At 37.5% G+C, this 19,445-nt stretch overlaps 1 protein-coding gene across 1 annotated transcript in view; it reads left to right on the top strand.

Moving 5' to 3' along the window:
• Positions 1 to 19,445, top strand: part of CDKL5 (cyclin dependent kinase like 5) — a 229,516-nt gene that overhangs the window by 80,846 nt on the left and 129,225 nt on the right. The window contains exons 2-3 of the mRNA XM_032756652.2: positions 4,199 to 4,424; positions 7,940 to 7,974. Coding sequence (XP_032612543.2) covers positions 4,361 to 4,424; positions 7,940 to 7,974 — 99 coding nt within the window. The 5' untranslated portion in view covers positions 4,199 to 4,360. The remainder of the gene's footprint in view (positions 1 to 4,198; positions 4,425 to 7,939; positions 7,975 to 19,445) is intronic.

A 19,445-nucleotide genomic window follows, 5' to 3' on the forward strand; every position in this document is an offset into this window, starting at 1 on the left:
TTTGTATTTTTAGTAGAGACAGGGTTTCACTATGTTGGCCAGGATGGTCTCGAACTCCTGACCTCGTGATCCGCCCACCTCGGCCTCCCAAAGTGCTAGGATTACAGGCTTGAGCCACCGCGCCCGGCCTTGGTTTTCACTCTTAATGATATGGGAGGCCATAAGAGGGTTTTGAATGAGAAGTGACATGGTCTGAGTTATCTTCAAGAGTTACTCTGACTTCTGTAAGGTCTGTAGGAATCTGTAGGGATACTGAAGTGTGGTCTATTCTGGGCTGTCACATCTGTTCTATTGGCTAAGTTATTTATCTGTGCCAGAACCACCCTGTCTTAATTTCCCTCACTCTATTATAATCCTCAACATATTCAGTAGGGCATCCTGCCAGATCCTACCCTCAAAGCCTAGTGCTCTTGTAACTTTTCTTATCTTTCTTACTCTTTTCTTTTTCTTATTCTTTGCTGCTCATACTTGTAGTAGGAGGGTGTTGCTTCTACTTGGAACTCTGCCCTTCCATATATATTTTAAAATCAGCTTGTCTTAATTCTTTAGAAAATCTTGTTAGGATTGTGATTGAAATTGCATTGACTATATAGATCAATATGGAAAGAATTGATACCTTTATAGTTTTGAATCTTCCTAGCTGTAAAATTTGGATAACTTAAATATTTAGGTGCTTTTTAATGTCTTTGAGTAAAGTTACATATATATTTGAAAAGTGGTTTTGAATATCTTTTGTTAAATCTTATGTGCTTTTAAAAATTATTGTAAATGTGTTTTGTTTTTGTTTTTCTTTGAGACAAGGTCTGGCTCTGTTGTCCAGGCTAGAGTGCAATGGCACAATCTTGGCTCACTGCAGCCTCCGCTTCCCAGGCTCAAACCATTCTCCCATCTCAGCCTCTGGAGTAGCTGGGACTACAGGCATGCTCTGCCACACACAGCTAATTTTTACATATTTTGTTGAGGCTGGATTTTGCCATGTTGCCCAGTCTGGTCTCGAACTCGTGAGCTCAAGCAATCTGCTTGCCTCAGCCTCCCAAAGTGCTGTGATTACAGGCATGAGCCATTGTGCCCCGCCCATAAATGTGATTTTTAAAAATTGCATTTTCTATTTCTTACAAATGATCTTTACAAATGCTGCTGATATTTGTGTATTAAGCTTATGTTCAGCTACCTTGCGAAACACTAATAATTCCAATAATTTATGAATTCTTTTGAATTTTCTATGAGGTGTAATATCTGCAAATTCTGTTTTCGTTTCCTCTTTTCAATCATACATTTTATTCATTTATTGTTTCTTATTTTACTAAGCCAGCTATAACCTGCAAGGATGTTTTTGTTTTGTTTTTGTTTTTGTTTTTGAGACAGGGTCTTGCAGTGTCGCCCAGGCTGGAGTGCAGTGGTGTGATCACGGCTCACCGCAGCTTTGCCCTCCTGGGCTCAAGCAATCCTCCCACCTCACCCTCTGAGAGTAGCTGGGACTACAGGCGTGCACCACCACACCCGGCTAATTTTTGTAGTTTTTCTAGAGAAAGGGTTTCACCACATTTCCTAGGCTGGTCTTGAATTCCTGAGCGTGAGTGATCCGTCCACCTCAGCCTCCCAAAGTGCTGGGATTGTGGACATGAGCCATTGTGCCTGGCTAGGATGCTTAATACTAATGTTAATAAGTATTAATAGTAGAAGTCCTTGTCATGTTTTTGTTTGTTTGTTGGAGACAGGGTCTCACACTGTTGCCCAGGCTAGTGTCCGATGGCACAATCACGGCTCACTGCAGCTTTGACCTCCTGGGCTCAAGTGATCCTCCCGTCTCAGCCTCCCACAACCATGCCCACCAGGCTAGGTTTTTTTGTTTTTGTTTGTTTGTTTGTTTGTAGAGACTGGGTCTCCCTGTGTTGCTCAGGCTGGTCTCTAATTCCTGGGCTCAAGCGATCCTTCTGCCTTGGCTTCCTAAAGTGCTGGGATTGTATGCGTGAACCACTGTGCCTGGCACATGTTCTTAAGTTTTAAAGGGACTGTGTTTACTATTTCACATTTAAGAATGATGTTTGTTGTAGGTTTTTGTCAGATGCCCTTATCAGGATATGCACATTTTAAAATCACCTAATTATGTATATATTGCTTTTTAGAAAATTTGCACCAATTTACATTTCTACCATCAGTGTATGGAAGGGCACTTCTTGACAATACTTATCCACATCACATGGGGTATTCTTGTTAAAAGTTTCAGATTTTATAGGCAGTAAGGAACTTCTTGTTTTGATTTGTTTCTTCCTTTTAAAACAATATTTTGTGTTGTTACCACTGTTATTCTTAGAGATGGGATAAGCTTTTTGAAACAAAGCTTATTGAAAATATTTCAGATTTAGAGAAAAATTGAAAAAATAGTGCAAAGAGTTTCCTACTTCCTATACCCTTGACCTAGATTTTCTAAGTGTTAATATTTTATCATATTTGCTTTGTAATTCTTTGTCTTTTTTTCTCTTCCCCCATACACACATGTAATTTTTCTCAATGGTTTAAGTTGTAAACATGATGCCCCTTTAAAAACTTTAGTGCTGTCTCTTAAAAACGAGAGCATTGTTTTATATAACCGAAGTACTAATATGAAAATTAGAAAACTACTGACAACAGTACTATAATCTGTGAACATTTGAATTGTATCAATTGTTCTTCATAGCAAAAAAAAGAACAAAAGCTTTTTCTTGTCCAGGATGTAATCCAGGATCATGCATTGTATTTCATTGTCATATCTCTTAATCTTCTTTAATTTGGAATAGTGGCTTCTTGTTGCTCAGTTGTTTCTTGTCTTTCATGACCTTGACATTTTAAAAGAATATGGGCCAATTATTTAGTAAAATGTCCCTCAGCTTGGGCTTGTCTCTTGCTTCTTGTGGTTAGATTCAGGTTTTGCATTTCTGGCAGGAATGCCACAGAAGTGGTGATGTGATGCATCCTATCGGGGGCATATAATGTTGGTTTGTCCCCTCATTGATGACGTTAACTTGATCATTTAATTAAGGTGGTGTCTGGCAGGATTCTTCAATGTAAAATTACTATTTTTCTTCTTGTAATTAATAGGTATCTTGTGGAGAGATACTTTGAGATTAGATAATATCCTGTTTTCCATCAAATTTTCAACCACTAGTTTTAGCATATATTGATCATACTTGCTTGAAATAATTATTACCAGAGTGATTGCCAAATGGCGATTTTCTAATTTTATCACTACATTTATTATTTGGAATTATACTTTGCAAAAGATTTTTCTCTTCTCCCCCATTTATTTATTTATGTCAGTAAGGACTTTAAAAAAAATTATATGGGTTATAATCTGTTACCGTGCTTATTTACTTTGTTGCTCAAATATTCCTGATTAGGCCAGTGGGAGTCACATCAGTCTGACTGCTGTATCCTTTTGAGGTACCCCTATCATTCTTTGAGCATTTCCTTACTTTCTGGCACCACAAAAATATGCCCTAGGCTCCTATGGTACTTCTCCTGCCCCACCCTAGGAATCAGCCATTTCTTCAAGGAACCCTAGTTCCTTTTATTAGAGCACCAGCTGTGTTCATAGCTATAGGGGTATCATTGCTTCTAGGCCTTCTCAGCAGACAGAGCTAGGAAATATATGTATGTGAGTGCGCATTTACACAAACACCTTTGTATCTGTCTATACTCCTGTATATTAAAAACTGAGCTTATATTGTTAACTCCAACTCCAAGCCTTCTCCCTTTTTATATTTGTTACTCCCTTTTATGAGAATAAGAAACCAAGGTCAATATATTCACAGAATATTTACCTATTTGCCCAATCTTAGAACACACACAAACAAGTTTCATGTCACTGTATAAAAGCAGGTAGCTAAGTAGAATATAGTATTTGTTTATAATTCTTTTTATTTTTAGCTTTAGGAGAGTAGATAGTGAAAATGCTGTTTTTAAAAGTTACCTGTGGTTTATTCATTTGTCCTTGTCCCCAAAAGTGTGGTTATATTATTTCAGATACAGAGAGGTTCATTTGTTTGTTTGTATTCATTCCATTTTGGGTTCTTCGCTCCTATTACTGTTGGTTTCTTCATTTTAAGTGTATAAAACATTAAAATGGATCGAAAAATAACTATACAAAGAGGTAAGATTGGTTACTAGAGTACTGCAAGTATAAAACTTACAGCTTTTAATTGTGTTTGTTTTTTTTCAGGGAGTCATTTAATACTTCATGATTAGAACAAATATGTGAAAGTTCCCACCAACCAGTGAGAATTTCTTCCTTCAGACGGTTTTGGTTCTTACTGCACAGCTTTCTGAGAAGTTCTTTTGGTGCCATGTTTTGTGGCTTGCATCAAAAGAAGAGTTTGTCTTCATGAAGATTCCTAACATTGGTAATGTGATGAATAAATTTGAGATCCTTGGGGTTGTAGGTGAAGGTAAGTTGGAATTTTTGCGTTCCTTGAGTTTTGAGCAATGAACAGTTATTCCTACCACCAAAAAGTTACTAATTGGATCCTGTTAATTTAACCTATATCAATTCACATGTGTGTCTAAGAGTAAAATATTAAAAATAAAATTACTCTTAAACAATTTGGGTCACACTCTCCAATAAAAAATTAATAACATTTTAAAACTCTTTAAAGTTTAATAAATCAAAGATTTTTTCCCCTTTTCTTTTAAAAAGAGCCCCAGTGTTACAACAGTCTTTGCCTTCATTCATTTTTTTAGCAATCATGAGTTCCTTAGTCTGCATTTTTTTCTTGGTTACATTTTATTTTTATATCAGCTAGGCTTATTTTGAATAACTTAAATTTCATTCATTCATTCATTCATTCATTCATTCATTCATTCATTCAAGACAGAGTCTCACTGTTACCCAGGCTGGAGTGCAGTGGCCTGATCTCGGCTCACTGCAGCCTCTGCCTCCTGGGTTCAAGCGATTCTCCTGCCTCAGCCTCCTGAGATTACAGGCGTGAGCCGCTGTGCCCAGCTAATTTTTGTATTTTCAGTAGAGACTGGTTTTCACCATGTTGGTGAAATTTTACTTAATACCTGGTAAATAAACAAATAAGTAACTTCTGTTTCTTTGAAAATGGGAGACTAGTTTTGTAAATTCTGAGGCACACAATTTTATCTCTGAAATCAGGGTGTATCTTATAATCAGTATCATGTCGCAGTTTAATTGGCAGCATTCTTCCTTTCCTAATAGTACATAAAATAATGCTCATGACCAATGATATACCATTGATTTGATGAAATATGATGTCATTTTGTATAAACTGACTCCTAAAGAAAAATCGTTTCTTCTGATTTTTCCTGCTTAGTAATTTTTGCTCTAGACTTAAAGATAACTTTGGAAATTTTGATAAATGATTCTGTTAACAGAGGATAAGTGATTATAATTATGGTTTCTTAGCATTTATATCTTTAAAGCATATGTTACAAAAATTTCGTATTTCAGAATTTTCAAATAAACTTTGAATTCCTAAAGGACTAAAAAAGTTCACCTATGTGAACAGCAAAGCTGTTATTAAGTTTTTAAGTTAGCAAATCCTTTCAAATACATAGAAACAATTAAAATAAAGAGTTTAATCATTGGATGCTTGTTTCAAGGTCTGAAATTCAAACCATACAAAACAAATAGGTCTTTGTTCCTTCAGTAGTCAACTCCTCTTCCATTTCTTCATTGATGTTATGTAAAAATTCATTTTCAGTGTCTTGCCTACCATCTGTTCTGGAATAGCCTATTTTATTTTTCAAAAGTATTAGAATTAGAGACCAATGCAATAAAGCTGCTGACTGGAGAAGGCTAGCACATAGGGTGTAACAAGGTTAGAATGTTCCAGATTCTGGGCCTAAGTTTTTCTGGATCATAACTAGTTTTTCTCAGTATAGCCACAGGTGATCATCTTCTTTGGGATTGGCTCAAAATTACCAGACTGTAATATATATATATATCAGAATATGTTACTTTAAGTTGTAATCAGAACCACCACTGCTGTATGTTTCTTTCTTTGGAAAGCACCTCACATATATTTTTGGCTAGGATATACATATAAAGTATATAAAAATCTGTCGCCAGGCACGGTGGCTCATGCCTATAATCCCAGCACTTTGGGAGGCTGAGGTGGCGGATCACAAGGTCAAGAGATCCAGACCATCTTGGCCAACATGGTGAAACCCTGTCTCTACTAAAAGTACAAAAATTAGTGGGCTGTGGTGGCGGGTGCCTGTAGTCCCAGCTACTCAGGAGGCTGAGGCAGGAGAATAGCTTGAACCCAGGAGGTGGAGGTTGCAGTGAGTGAGCTTGCGCCACTGCACTCCAGCCTGGTGAGAGAGCGAGACTCTGTCTCCAAAAAAAAAAACCAAAAAAGCCCTGTCAAGCAAACTCTACATTCTTGTAGTTTAGACTGTATTTTTTACCCCATAGAGAAACTGGCATAGGCAGTTAGAGAATTGAACAATTGCCTGGCAATTGTGGAGTTAAGTTAGATGGTTATAATGGCTGGTTCTGTGCTAACTGTGATAATAGGATTTATCCATCCCTACCAAAGTGAGGGAGACTTGTTCAGGTCCCATAGACTCTGTTGGAGACACATTTCCCAATTTTGTATCCCTGAAGCCCCCTTCTCGTAGATGAATGCAGGCTTGCCAGTCTGCTAATGTTAATGTTCTTGATGTTTCTGCAAACCTCAGCTATCATTCATTACATTTTGATTCTCTTAATTAGATTTTTCACGTTATAATTTTAACCTCAGTTTCCTGGGTACTTCGCTGTCAACTCTGTTCTACTTCTAAGGAAGAAGTCTATTGCCTAGATAATAGGATAAGTAACCCCAAAGGTGGTTACTTGTTGAAATACACCAAAGACAGTGGGAGTGCTTGTGGCCTTTGTGCATGAACTGTCTTTATTTATGGCAAAAGGTAGCAAATCCTACTAGCTATTAATTGGAATACTGAGGCCTGGACTACCTTGCCAGTCAAGAGAGACATTCAGCTGGGTGTGGTGGTGCATGCCTGTAATCCCAGCACTTTGGGAGGCTGAGGTGGGAGGATTACTTGAGGCCGGGAGTTTGAGACCAGCCTGGGCAACATAGTGAGACCATGTCTCTACAAAAAACTTAAAAAACAAAACAAAACAAAAAAATAAAGGGACATTTCAGTATCCTAGAGGAAGATTTTAATGTCTTCTAGAATAGATAATGTATTTGGTGGGCTCTGTGCTTGAGCTTACTATTGGGATGTCATTAGCTCTTAAGGTTTTTTGTTTGTTTGTTTGTTTGTTTTTGAGATGGAGTCTTGCTCTGTCGCCCAGGCTGGAGTGCGGTGGCATGATCTAGACTCACTGCAACCTCTGCCTCCTGGGTTCAAACGATTCTCCTGCCTCAGCCTCCTGAGTAGCTGGGATTACAGGCACCTGCAACTATACCCAGCTAATTTTTGTATTTTTAGTAGAGATGGGTTTTCGCCATGTTGGCCAGGCTGGTCCCGAACTCCTGACCTCAGGTGATCTGCCAGCCTCGGCCTCCCAAAGTGCTGGGATTATAGGTGTGAGCCACTGTGCCTGGCCTAGCTCTTAAGTTTTAAGTTCCGTAGAATCTTCTGAGTTAATTTTCATTTATTCTCAAAGTTCTCGAGACCAAATCTTGTCTTCATAAATGTGTAACCCTACATTTAAACATATCGCCAATGAAATTTTCTTTAAAAAGAAACATTTAAAAATACTTGTTGAAAGAAATGACTTGTCTATACTCTTGATTTATAATAAATGTATAATAAAGTATGTTCCATTTGTATGTGGCTCATTATTGCATTATCACTATAGAATCTTGTCACTTTAGTAGTCATTATTATAACACTGAGAAGCAATGTTAATATAGCAGAGCTTTGATTTCTTCAAGACCTGTAGTTTGTATGTGTGCGCTTGATTGTTTACTTCTTTTTATTATAGGAGCCTATGGAGTTGTACTTAAATGCAGACACAAGGCAAGTACATTATTTTTAAAAAGAAATATCTGTATATGTTTAACTGTTTTGAAACTAATGTAGTGGTCTGTGCACGTGGGCATGTACAGGTTGAGCATTCCTTATCTGAAATGCTTGAGACCAGAAATGTTTTGGATTTTTTTGGATTTTGGAATATTTCCATATATGTAATGAGATACCTTGGGGATGGGACCCAAGGCTAGACACGAAATTCATTTATGCTTCATATATACTTAATACATATAGCTTGAAGGTAATTTTATGCAATATTTTAAATTTTTGTCTAAAACAAAGTTTAAATACTTATTTGTAGAATTTTCTACTTGTGGCCTCATATCAGTACTCAAAGTTTTGGATTTTGGAGCATTTTGGATTTTTGAATTAGGGATGCTCAACCTGTAATTAAAACTCTGGTTATGATGATGTTGTTTAATGAAGTAGAATTAATATGTGAATGCTGCCAGAAAGTGACTACTTTTAGATAAGCTTGATCATGGTTGGATAGTCCTTAGTTCTTAGCAATCACATGCTATTTTTTTTTTTTTTTCAACTGACCTATGTCATGCACCTCATAATGACATTTAGATCAACAGTGGACAGCATGTATGATGGCGGTCACGTAAGATTATGATATGGTATTTTTTGTTTAGATAAAAAACATTTTGAGATGCACAAATACTTATCATTGACTATGGTACTCAGTAAGGTAACATGCTATACAGGCTTGTAGCCTTGAAACAATAGGCTATACCATGTAGCCTAGATGTGTAGTAGGCTATACCATCTAGGTTTGTGTAAGTATACTCTTTGATGTTTGCACAGTGATAAAAATCACCTAATGACATATTTTTCAGAATGTATTCTTGTCATTAAGTGATGCATGACTGTATAAGTGAAAAGCTCCCTAATGGGAAAAGAGAAAAGGTGGTGGGATGGGAAGAAGAAGGCAGGGCAGTAACAGATTTAATTTATGTTCAAGTACTTATAAGAAAAGAGAAGTTTTTTTTTTTTTATTTTTTTATTTTTCATGTAGAGCCACTGACTTAGATTGCTTGATGCATTTGAATCCAGATTTTGAAGGGTAATAAGGTAGGTATTTGGATATGAGCTAGAACTTGGGATAATAGTGTAGATTATGATTACTGGCTATAGTTGATTACCCTTGAACAGCTGTGAAATGAACCTTACTAGAAATTATTTTACTATGATAATAATCACAAATTATTCAGAGAAGTTATTTGAAGTTTCCATAGCTGTCGTTCAGTGGTAAACATGTTTTACTAGGAGAGTAACTTTCAGATGGCAAGTGTTGAAACTGTAACAAGCATTAGTTTAAATATTTTTCTATTATGGCATACCTAGTCTGACTATTTGGCTTCATTTGCATATGATTTGTTAAGACCAAGGTTTTAAGTTTTTTCATGATGTTTTAGAGTGATATAATTTATGTCTGTGATGATTTTAGCAATTTAACCCAAAGCATTTAAACTCTTGAATCTGTCATCTATTGAAAATAATATATGTGTGTGTATGTATGTAAATGCGCACACACATAAATAAATAAAGATGATACTCTTATATTTGCTTTTTCTTTCCTATTGTACAAAATACTACCTGCCTTTGGGATTTAAGCCTTCGTGACACTTAATATATTTTTGTGTTTAGATCACAGATCTCTTACTTCCATGCAATGGCTTTTGTATTCTTGAAATTGGGTGCTTGAACTATTTTATGTTAATAATAGTTATCTGAAGATCTCTTTGCCATTAAATTTTCAAAAATGGTTTGAGTACTATTGGTTCTTGATTAAGGATGTTTAAGAATTTAAAATAATAAATATAATAAAAATAAATTTAGCACCTTGAACACCTTGTTAAGAAATGTTACTGTAGTTTGAAATTAAACAAATGAAAAGCTCCCTAATAAAATGCTAAATGCTATACTTTTAATGACTTGCCTTTAGTTATAAGTTTCTGAAGCTTAAAAAAAATTCCTGGGTGGATATTTCTTGGGAGACGTAGGTTATTAATTTCCAAGTTAAATTTGACTTTTTCCCGAACATAAAACCTCCTTTTATACAATGGCTCTGTTTATGCAACATTGCAAATGGAAACTTCAGTTTTTACTTCTAATCTTGGGTTTTAAAACTCAAAGATTTATGAGATATATACATATCTTACATGTGTACGTACACATATGCATACATGTGTTATACATATATCTGATATATATTACACATCATGTACAGAGTCCAAATGTTTTCTCCTAGTCGTTGTCATACTTCAACCTGTGACCTTTTCCTCTATACTTTCATGTAACTTTAAGCTCTCCCTCTGCCTTTTATATAAAAATAGTTTATTATTTAAATATATTGTTTTTATCTTTCTATTTACTCATTTGTTAAAATGGTTGTTTCATATAGCTGGTTCTCAAAACACACACTGTTAGTGCCAGCAGGATGGGCCCAGTGTGAAAGTGGATGAGAATGGACATCTCTGCTCTTAGGAAACCAACTCTAAATGTGAACTCTGATTTTTAGTTACTGTGTGTAGGGCACTTTGAATTACAAGGATAAATAAACCATACTTTTCTTGCCTTTATATGGCTTATGATCTGTCTGAAGAGATAGAAGAATAGATAAAAAAAAAAAAACAAGCCTGTGAAGTTGCTGCAAATGAGATACATCTAAAACATTTCTGTCTTTGCTGTCCTTCACTACATGAGGTCACACACCAGCTCTTTAAGTGTTATGGCTTTCTCCTTGCATGTGTCTAAAAAGATATCTCTGGATGGAAAATTTAAAGCATAAATTAGTGCCTATCTCAGAGTATTATAAAACTCTTTTTTAGAATCTGCAGCTGTTTAGTCATTAGGCTTGTTATAGATAGTATATCCTTTTCTCAGCTAAAATCAGACCTTCAAATCTATACCCCATTATCCAAAAATAGAGAATTCGATGCTTCTGGCAAGATTGATGCTTTAGGGTCAAACAAATGGATTATTATGAAACTCGTATTATAATTAAAAATGTATGTAATCTTCCCGATCATACTTATGTAATCAGGCCAATATGTTTTGCATACCTTTAAAAATTTAGTGAAATGTTTATAAAAATGTATAAGTCAGGTCTGTGTGATTGTTTATGCATAAATTGGGTATCTTTTTGAAAAGGTTGACTGTGGGTGTGTATATAATTAAATAATTCTTAGCATGTTGTATATTTGAACAAGTATAGAAGAAAGTCACTGTTTTAATCTGTGTACTGTTGCAGTAATTGAGAGGTCATGCCGATAAATAGGTGTATTTTGTCTTTTGTGCATAGAATATGATGTTGGGCTGATCCAGAGCAAAGATCATACTTCCTAATTTACTGAAATTAATGCTGCTCAATTTCAAAGGAAAAATATAGCTTGTACTATTTTTCTGACAGCTAAACAAAATTAAGATGTATATATTTATTGTATATATAATAATAAGTTATTATATATACACATTGACATGCATATGAAAACTCTTAGCAGTGACTAAGCTTCTTTTTAGGACTCATTATGACTACTCACATTTGAAAGATGTTCTAGGCTGGGCACAGTGGCTCACGCCTGTAATCCCAGCACCTTAGGAGGCCAAGGTGGGCAGATCACCTGAGGTCAGGAGTTCAAGACCAGCCTAGCCAACGTGGTGAAACCTGGTCTCTACTAAAAATACAAAAATTAGCCGGGCATGGGGGCGCATGCTTTTAGTCCCAGCTACTCAGGAGGCTGAGGCAGGAAAATCACTTGAACCTGGGAAGTGGAGGTTGCAGTGAGCTGAGATTGCACCACTGCACTCCAGCCTGGATGATAAGAGTGAAACTCCATCTCAAAAAAAAAAAAAAAAGATATTCTGGTTTGGACCTTTACCCTACAGATATACATTATGCATAGTTAATTATCTTTTTATTTGTATGTGGTTTTTTTTTTTTTTTGGGGGGACGAAGTCTCACTCTCACCCAGGCTGGAATGCAGTGGTGTGATCTCGGCTCACTGCAGCCTCCACCTCATGGGTTCAACCGATTCTCGTGCCTCAGCCTCCCAAGTATCTGGGACTATAGGTGCCACACCAACATGCCCGGCTAATTTTTGTATTTTTAGTAGAGACGGGGTTTCATTATGTTGGCCAGGCTGGTCTTGGACTCCTGACCTCAAGTGATCTGCCTGCCTCGGCCTCCTGAAGTGCTGGGATTTACAGGCGTGAGCCACTGCGCCCAGCCTTGTGTGTCTGTTTTAAAGTGCCTGTGAAATAGGCATGTTTTGTAGCATGCTCTTCTTAGCAAAAACCCAAAAAGGTCATGCTTACAACAAGGCAAGGATAATTGAATGGGGTTGAAATAAAGGCATTCATTTAGAACTTGAGGAAAGTGGGCTTGTACAGCTTGATAGGGAGAGGCTGGACGGTGATGCTCATTGAGCCCAGGACAGGAAAGTGGTGATTCATATAATTTGTTTCTGTGACTGTGGTTGACTTATGAGAAGTTTTTGTTTGTTTTGAAGCAGTAGGTGACATATGCTTTTGAGATAGCTAGTTATACAAAGCTGTGAACATCCAACATTGGGTTACAGGCTATAAGTGTTCAATAAATAATAATCTTACGTTAGAGAACTGAAAATGAAGGATGCAGTAGAGAGCTGTTGCGGAGTAGCAGGGACCTGGTACGTGTGGAGGCATGAAAGATGATCCCAGGGACTTGAATGTGGAAACTTATAAAAGATATATGAGTTTGGGGGGGAGAAATAATGAGTTTGGCTTTAATAAAGAATAAAAATGGCAGCAGAATATAAAACCTAATATTAACAAGTACTACCTATTGAGCATCTACCACATGCTAGACACTCTACTAGATGTCTCAATCACTATAACAAGATAACTCTATTCTTAGCCTCATTTTACAGATGAGGAAACTGAGTCTCAGAGGGTCTATGTAATAGGGCCAAAATCATGTGGCTGATAAATTGTGGAAGTAGGCTTTGATCTGACTCCAGAAATAGCTAACTTGAGTGTGAGATAGGAGCCTTCTCTTCTCTTCTCCTCCCTTCCTTCCTTCCTTCTTTCCTTCTTTCTCTCTCTCACTCTCTCTCTCTCCCTCTCTCTCTCTCTCACTGTGTTGCCCAGGTTGGAGTGCAGTGGCACAATCTCTGCTCACTGCAACCTCCGCTTCCCGGGTTCAAACCGTTCTTATACCTCAGCCTCCCGAGTATCTGGGATTACAGGCATGAGCCACCACCATGCATGGCTAATTTTTGTATTTTTAATAGAGATGGGGTTTCACCTTGTTGGCCATGCTGGTCTTGAACTCCTGACCTCAAGTGGTCTGCCTCCCTCAGCCTCCCAAAGTGCTGGGATGACAGGCGTGAGCCATTGCGACTGGCCTACCTTTTTTTTTTTTTTTTTTAATTGCTAAACAATTTTAAGAAGATAGTTGAGGAAAAAGATCTGACTCCTCTTAGAGAGGCACTCGTAGAGAACCATTGTGTGTGGTTTCTGCTCTTGTCCTGGGTTTTATTGCTGATCCAATTAATTGTAGAACAGTGTCTGGAACACTGAAATAGTCTCACCCAAATTCTAATTCTTTGTATTTTAATATTTTGTATTTGAGATTTTGCTAGACTGTTGATACTGGAAAAACTACAAATGCTGCTGTTGTCTTTTTTTTTTTTTTTCTAATAAGATAGGGTCTTGCTATGTTGACCAGGCTGGTCTCAAACTCCTTGGCCTCAAGCAATCCTCCCATCTTGGCCTCCCAAAGTGCTGGGATTATAGGCGTGAGCCACTGCACCTGGCCACTTCTGTTGTCTTTTTATCTATTAAAGAAATAATGGCTCATGTGTCATTTTCCATGCTGATCTGATTTTTTGTTGTTTTGAGACGGAGTTTTGCTCTTGTCACCCAGGCTGGAGTCCAATGGCGCAATCTCGGCTCACTGCAACCTCCACCTCCTGGGTTCAAGTGATCTCCTGCCTCAGCCTCCCGAGTAGCTGGGATTACAGGCATGCACCACCACACTGACTAATTTTTTGTATTTTTAGTAGAGACAGGGTCTCACCGTGTTGGTCAGGCTGGTCTTGAACCCCTGACCTCATGTGATCCACAACGCCCGGGCCTCCCAAAGTGCTGGGATTACAGGCGTGAGCGCCTGGCCTGACCTGACTTTTTTAGGGAACTAGAAGAGTTTTGGGCCTTTGCAAGCCTCCTGTTTGCCTTTATCCTCATCATCCGAATCTACATTTAGTTTATTGTTTGTACTAAAAAACTTTTTTAGTAAACAGAGTAAGGGAATGGTCATGTTAGAATTAGTATTACCTCTTTCTACTCTGAAAAATTTCCCTCATTCCTCCTTTTTACAGTGATTCAGTTCCTAAATCATCATTTCCCCGCTCACTTCTAGAGGATGAATTGGCTGGAATGCTTTTCCAGTTTATCACTTTCAAATCCTTGAGATTATCTTTCATCCTCTTCAGGGACTGAGTCCCTGCTACTCTGCAACAGCTCTCTACTACATCTTTCATCTTCAGTTCTCTAATTTAAGTTAACATTCTTATTTATTGAATACTTACAGTTAACTTTAAAGTCCTTTTATGGTAATCATAAAAATATAATTAGTTCAAAGAAGAGAACATCTCTTTTGCACTATAAGGTGAATAATTTCATTAGTCTCTGATAAATGTGCTTAAGTGATTTATACTAGCTCCTTAATGCCACTTTTCTTCGAAACTTCAGAAACAAAAATGAGTGTGAATCATTTTTCCCCCCACAGGCCTGCAATATATAGGCACTGATGAGCAAATACCTATATAGTGGAAACTCTTGAGTAATTTAAGCATAGCTCTTTATCAGTTGTTGAAACTACTTCAAAGTAGTGCATGGATCCCAGCACTTTGGGAGGCCAAGGCAGGCAGATCACCTGAGGTCCAAGAGTTCAAGACCAGCCTGGTCAACATGATGAAACCCCATCTCTACTAAAAATACAAAAGAATTTGCTGGGCATGGTGGCGGACACCTGTAATCCCAGCTACTCGGGAGGCTGAGGCAGAATCGCTTGAACCCGGGAGGCAGAGGTTGCAGTGAGCAGAGATTGGGCCAGTGCACTCCAGCCTGGGCGACAGAGCGAGACTCCATCTCAGAAAACAACAGAGTAGTACGTGGTGATCTATTTCTACATAAAAAGTAATCCAAACACTGATTTACTGTGTAATTAGAAGCTGTAGTTCATATTTTACAATTTAAAGGTGTCTTTCATATATTAAAGCATTTTAATTTTTAAAAAATCAACTTTTTTTTTTTTAAAGCTACTTCCTATACTTAAAACACTGTGTTCTAGGCATGACATCATAAAGTAAAATTCAACCAGACATCTAAGGAAAATCTACTGAATGCCTATCAAATATCAGGCACTTAGCTAGGCACTGACTGCAAAAAAACAGTAAGATGTAATTCTTACTTTTAAGGAATTTAACATGGATAAATTAACAAATATAAAGTCATGTTTTTTTTTTTTTTTTTTTTTTGAGACGGAGTCTTGCTCTGTCGCCAGGCTGGAGTGCAGTGGCACAATCTCAGCTCACTGCAACCTCCACCTCCCAGGTTCAAGTGATTCTCCTGCCTCAGCCTCCCAAGTAGCTGGGACTACAGGCGCCCGCCACCATGCCTGGCTAATTTTTTTATTTTTAGTAGAGATGGGGTTTTACCATGTTGGCCAGGATGATCTCAATCTCTTGACCTCATGATCCACCCTCCTTGGCCTCCCAGAGTGCTGGCATTACAGGCATGAGCCATCACCCCAGCCTTAAAGTCATGTTTTCTGTTGTCAGGAAGTTTAACATATAGTTTGGGAGAGGTAAATTTGAGATAAGATAGTAGTTGACATGATAGTGTGAAACCTTTCCCTTTTTTTTTTCCAATAAATTCTCCATTGAAGCCTGCTTTAGGAAAAACTCATGTCAATAATAAAGCGGGAGGGGAAAAGCATTTCCCAGAACCCCACATGAGAGCTACCATAAAGCTGGGAATAGAATTAAGGAGTAACATTATTAGCTGATAATGGACTGAATGAGAATGGGATAGTGAAAACCTCTGTTTTACCTCTGTGTCAGAGGGCCCAGAATCCGTAGTAATGATGGATTGTAGAACCTTCCCCAGATGGCACAGTTGAAATCCAGGAGGCCCAAGTCATTGCTGTTAAGACTCTACCATATTAGGATGGGCAGGAGAACCTCTCCTATCTTTAAAGATCTGGAGTTGGCAAACTACTGCCTGTGGGCTCTATTTTATAAATAAAGTTTTGTTGGAATGCAGCCACAGTCATTTAAGTATTTTTTGTGCATGCTTTTGCAATACAATGACGGTTGAGTAGTTGCGATAGAGACTGACCCACAAAGCCTGAAATATTTATTATCTGGCTTTGTATAGAAAGAGTTTGCTGACTTCTGATATTGAGCAAGCCCTAACTAGGAGAATATTGTGGGAACAGCATAGTGGCCTTAGTGAACCACAGTCTTAATTTCTATTTGACTCTTTGCCCTTGGTGCTCTAAGAGCCTGAGGAATAAGGTTAATAAGGTAGGGGACTTCAGTGAAAATTACTTTTCCCTTGATCTGGACTTGAGTAAATCCTTTGAATGGCTGGGCAGGAAGTTTTGTATTGGTTACCTCTTTCACATGTCAACTGTCACAGCAGAGATGTGGAATTTGCTGGGTACTGGGCATACAGAGACGCATACAGTCTATTTACCTTCTGTCACATCACTGGCCTGCATAGCGCCCTTTCCACCCAAAGACGAATACGAAGAAGAAAACAGTCCTCATTGAGACTGTGAAAAAATTCTTCAGCTCAAGAGAAGGACATTCTCATAAATGTGAAGAGATTTATGAGTGTAAAATTCTTTGGAGAAAAATATGTGAGATTCAAAGGAACGTAAATAAGAAATTAAGACGAAACAGTTAACTTTTGTTTCAAGTGCCTCTTGTCTTCCAGGCATTGTGCTAGCTGCTTTATTTTCGTGTCTCTTTCAATCCTCGTATTAACCATAAAAGTTAGAAGGAATTATCCTCCTCTTATGTGGGGGAAACTGGTGCTCGAATAGGTTAATTTCCTGAAAGCCATACAAGTTAGTAGATGGTTGAGCCAGGAATTAGTCACATTTTAGGCTCCCCCTCTTTCTTAAAAAAATTGAGGTAAAAGTCACATAACATGAAATTAACCATTTTAAAGTATACAAGTATGTGACATTGAGTACATTCATAATGTTGTGCAACCACCACCTCTTTCAAGTTCCAAAACATTTTCATCACCTCAAAAGAAAACCCTGTACTCACTATTTACCCCCCATTTTCCCTTGCCCCTGGCAACCACCAATCTGCTTTCTGTATTTACCTATTTTGGATATTTCATATAAATGGAATCATACAAATCATACAACATGTGACCGTTTGTGTTTGGCTTCTTTGACCTATGTTTTCAAAGTTTATCCACGTTGTAGCAAGTAACAGTACTTCATTCCATTTTATGCCTGCATGATACTGTTTCGTATTGTATGAATATACCTCATCTTGTTTATCTTTTCGTCAGTGATGGACATTTGAGTTGTTTCTACCTTTTGTCTATTGTGAATATTATTGCTATGAACATTCATGTACAAGTGTTGTTTGAATTTCTATTTTCAATTCTCTGGGGTATATACCCCAAAGTAGAGTGGAAATGCCATGTTTAATTTTTTGAAAAATTACTTAAACTGTTTTCCACAGCAGCTGCCCCACTTTACATTCCCACCAGCAATGTATGAGAGTTCCAATTTCTCAACATCCTCAGCAACTCTTGTTTCCTCCTCCTCCTCCTTCTCATTGAGACAAAGTCTCACTCTGTCGCCCACGCTGGAGTGCAGTGGCTCCCTCCAACCTCCGCCTCCCAGGTTCAAGTGATTCTTGTGCCTCAGCCTCCCGAGTAACTGGGATTACAGTTGTGCAAGCCACCATGCCTGACTAATTTTTGTATTTTTAGTAGAGATGGAGTTTTGCCATGTTGGCCAGGCTGGTCTCAAACTCCTGGCCTCCAGCGATCCACCTACCTTGGCCTCCCAAAGTGTTGGGACTACAGGTGTGAGCCACCACGCCTGGCCACTTTATTATTACTTTTTAATTGTAGCCACCCTAGTGGATGTAGTGTGGTATCTTATTGTGGTTTTGATTTCCATTTCCCCAGTGATGAGTGATTTTGAGCATCTTTTCATGCGCTTTTGGCCATTTGTATATCTTCTTTGGAGAAATGTCTATTCCAATCCATTGAGCATTTTAAAATTGGGTTGCCTTTTTGGTTGAATTGTAAGAGTTATTCATGTAATCTGAATATAGATAACTTATCAGATATATGGCTTGCCAATATTTTCTCTAATTTTGTAGGTTGCCTTTTCACTTTCTTAATAGTGTGCTAGATGATGTACAAGGTTTTTAGTTTTGATGAAGTCCAGTTTATTTTTTCCTTTATTGCTCATATTTTTAAAACCGTTGCCGAATCCAATGTCATAAAGATTTATGGCTGTTTTTTTTTTAATAGTACAGTAGTATAGTTTTAGCTCTTATGTTAGGTCGTTGATCCATTTTGAATTGTTTGTACAGTTAAAAATTGTTTTAATGAAATTTTTATATATTTAAGGGGTACAAGTACAGTTTTGTTACATGGGTTTATTTGCGTAGTGGATGAAGTCTGAGGTTTTTGTGTAACCGTACCCAAATAATGTACATTGTACCCATTAAGTAATTTCTCATAATGTTTGTATTGTTTTTGTATATGTTGTGAGATAGAGGTCTAACTTCATTCTTTTGCTTGTGGATATTCAGTTGTCCCAGCACCTGGATTTGTTGAAAAGATCATTCTTTCCCCATTTACTGGTGCTAGCACCCTTGTTGAAAATCAGTTGGCCATAGACATGTGGGTTTGTTTGCGGACTCTCACTTTTATTCCTCTGGGCTATGTGCCTGTCTTTATGTCACTGGTTTGATTACTATAGATTTGTAGTAAATTTTGAAATTCGGAAGTGTGAGTCTTCCAGCTTCTTCTTTTTCAATACTATTTTGTCTATCAAGGGCTCCTTGCAATTCTGTATGAATTTGAAAATTTTTTTTTTTCATTTCTGGGAAAAAAAAGCTGTTGGAATTTTGATAGAGATTGCAATGACTCTGTAGATTGCTTTGGGTAGTACTGTCATCCTAACTATAAATTCTTCCAATCCATGGGACCTTTCCATGTATTTACATGTTTAACTTCTTTTAGCAATGTTTTGTAGTTTTCCGTGTACTAGTCTTTTACCTCATTGGTTAGATTTATTCTTGGATGTTTTGTTCATTCGGATGCTTTTTTTGTTTTTGAGGCAGAGTCTAGCTCTGTTGCCCAGGCTGGAGGTTTTTTTTTGTTTTGTTTTGTTTTGTTTTTTGAGACAGACTCTT

Source organism: Hylobates moloch, unplaced genomic scaffold (genome assembly GCF_009828535.3).
Source record: "Hylobates moloch isolate HMO894 unplaced genomic scaffold, HMol_V3 SCAFFOLD_7, whole genome shotgun sequence".
In the NCBI taxonomy this organism is placed as follows: domain Eukaryota; kingdom Metazoa; phylum Chordata; class Mammalia; order Primates; family Hylobatidae; genus Hylobates; species Hylobates moloch.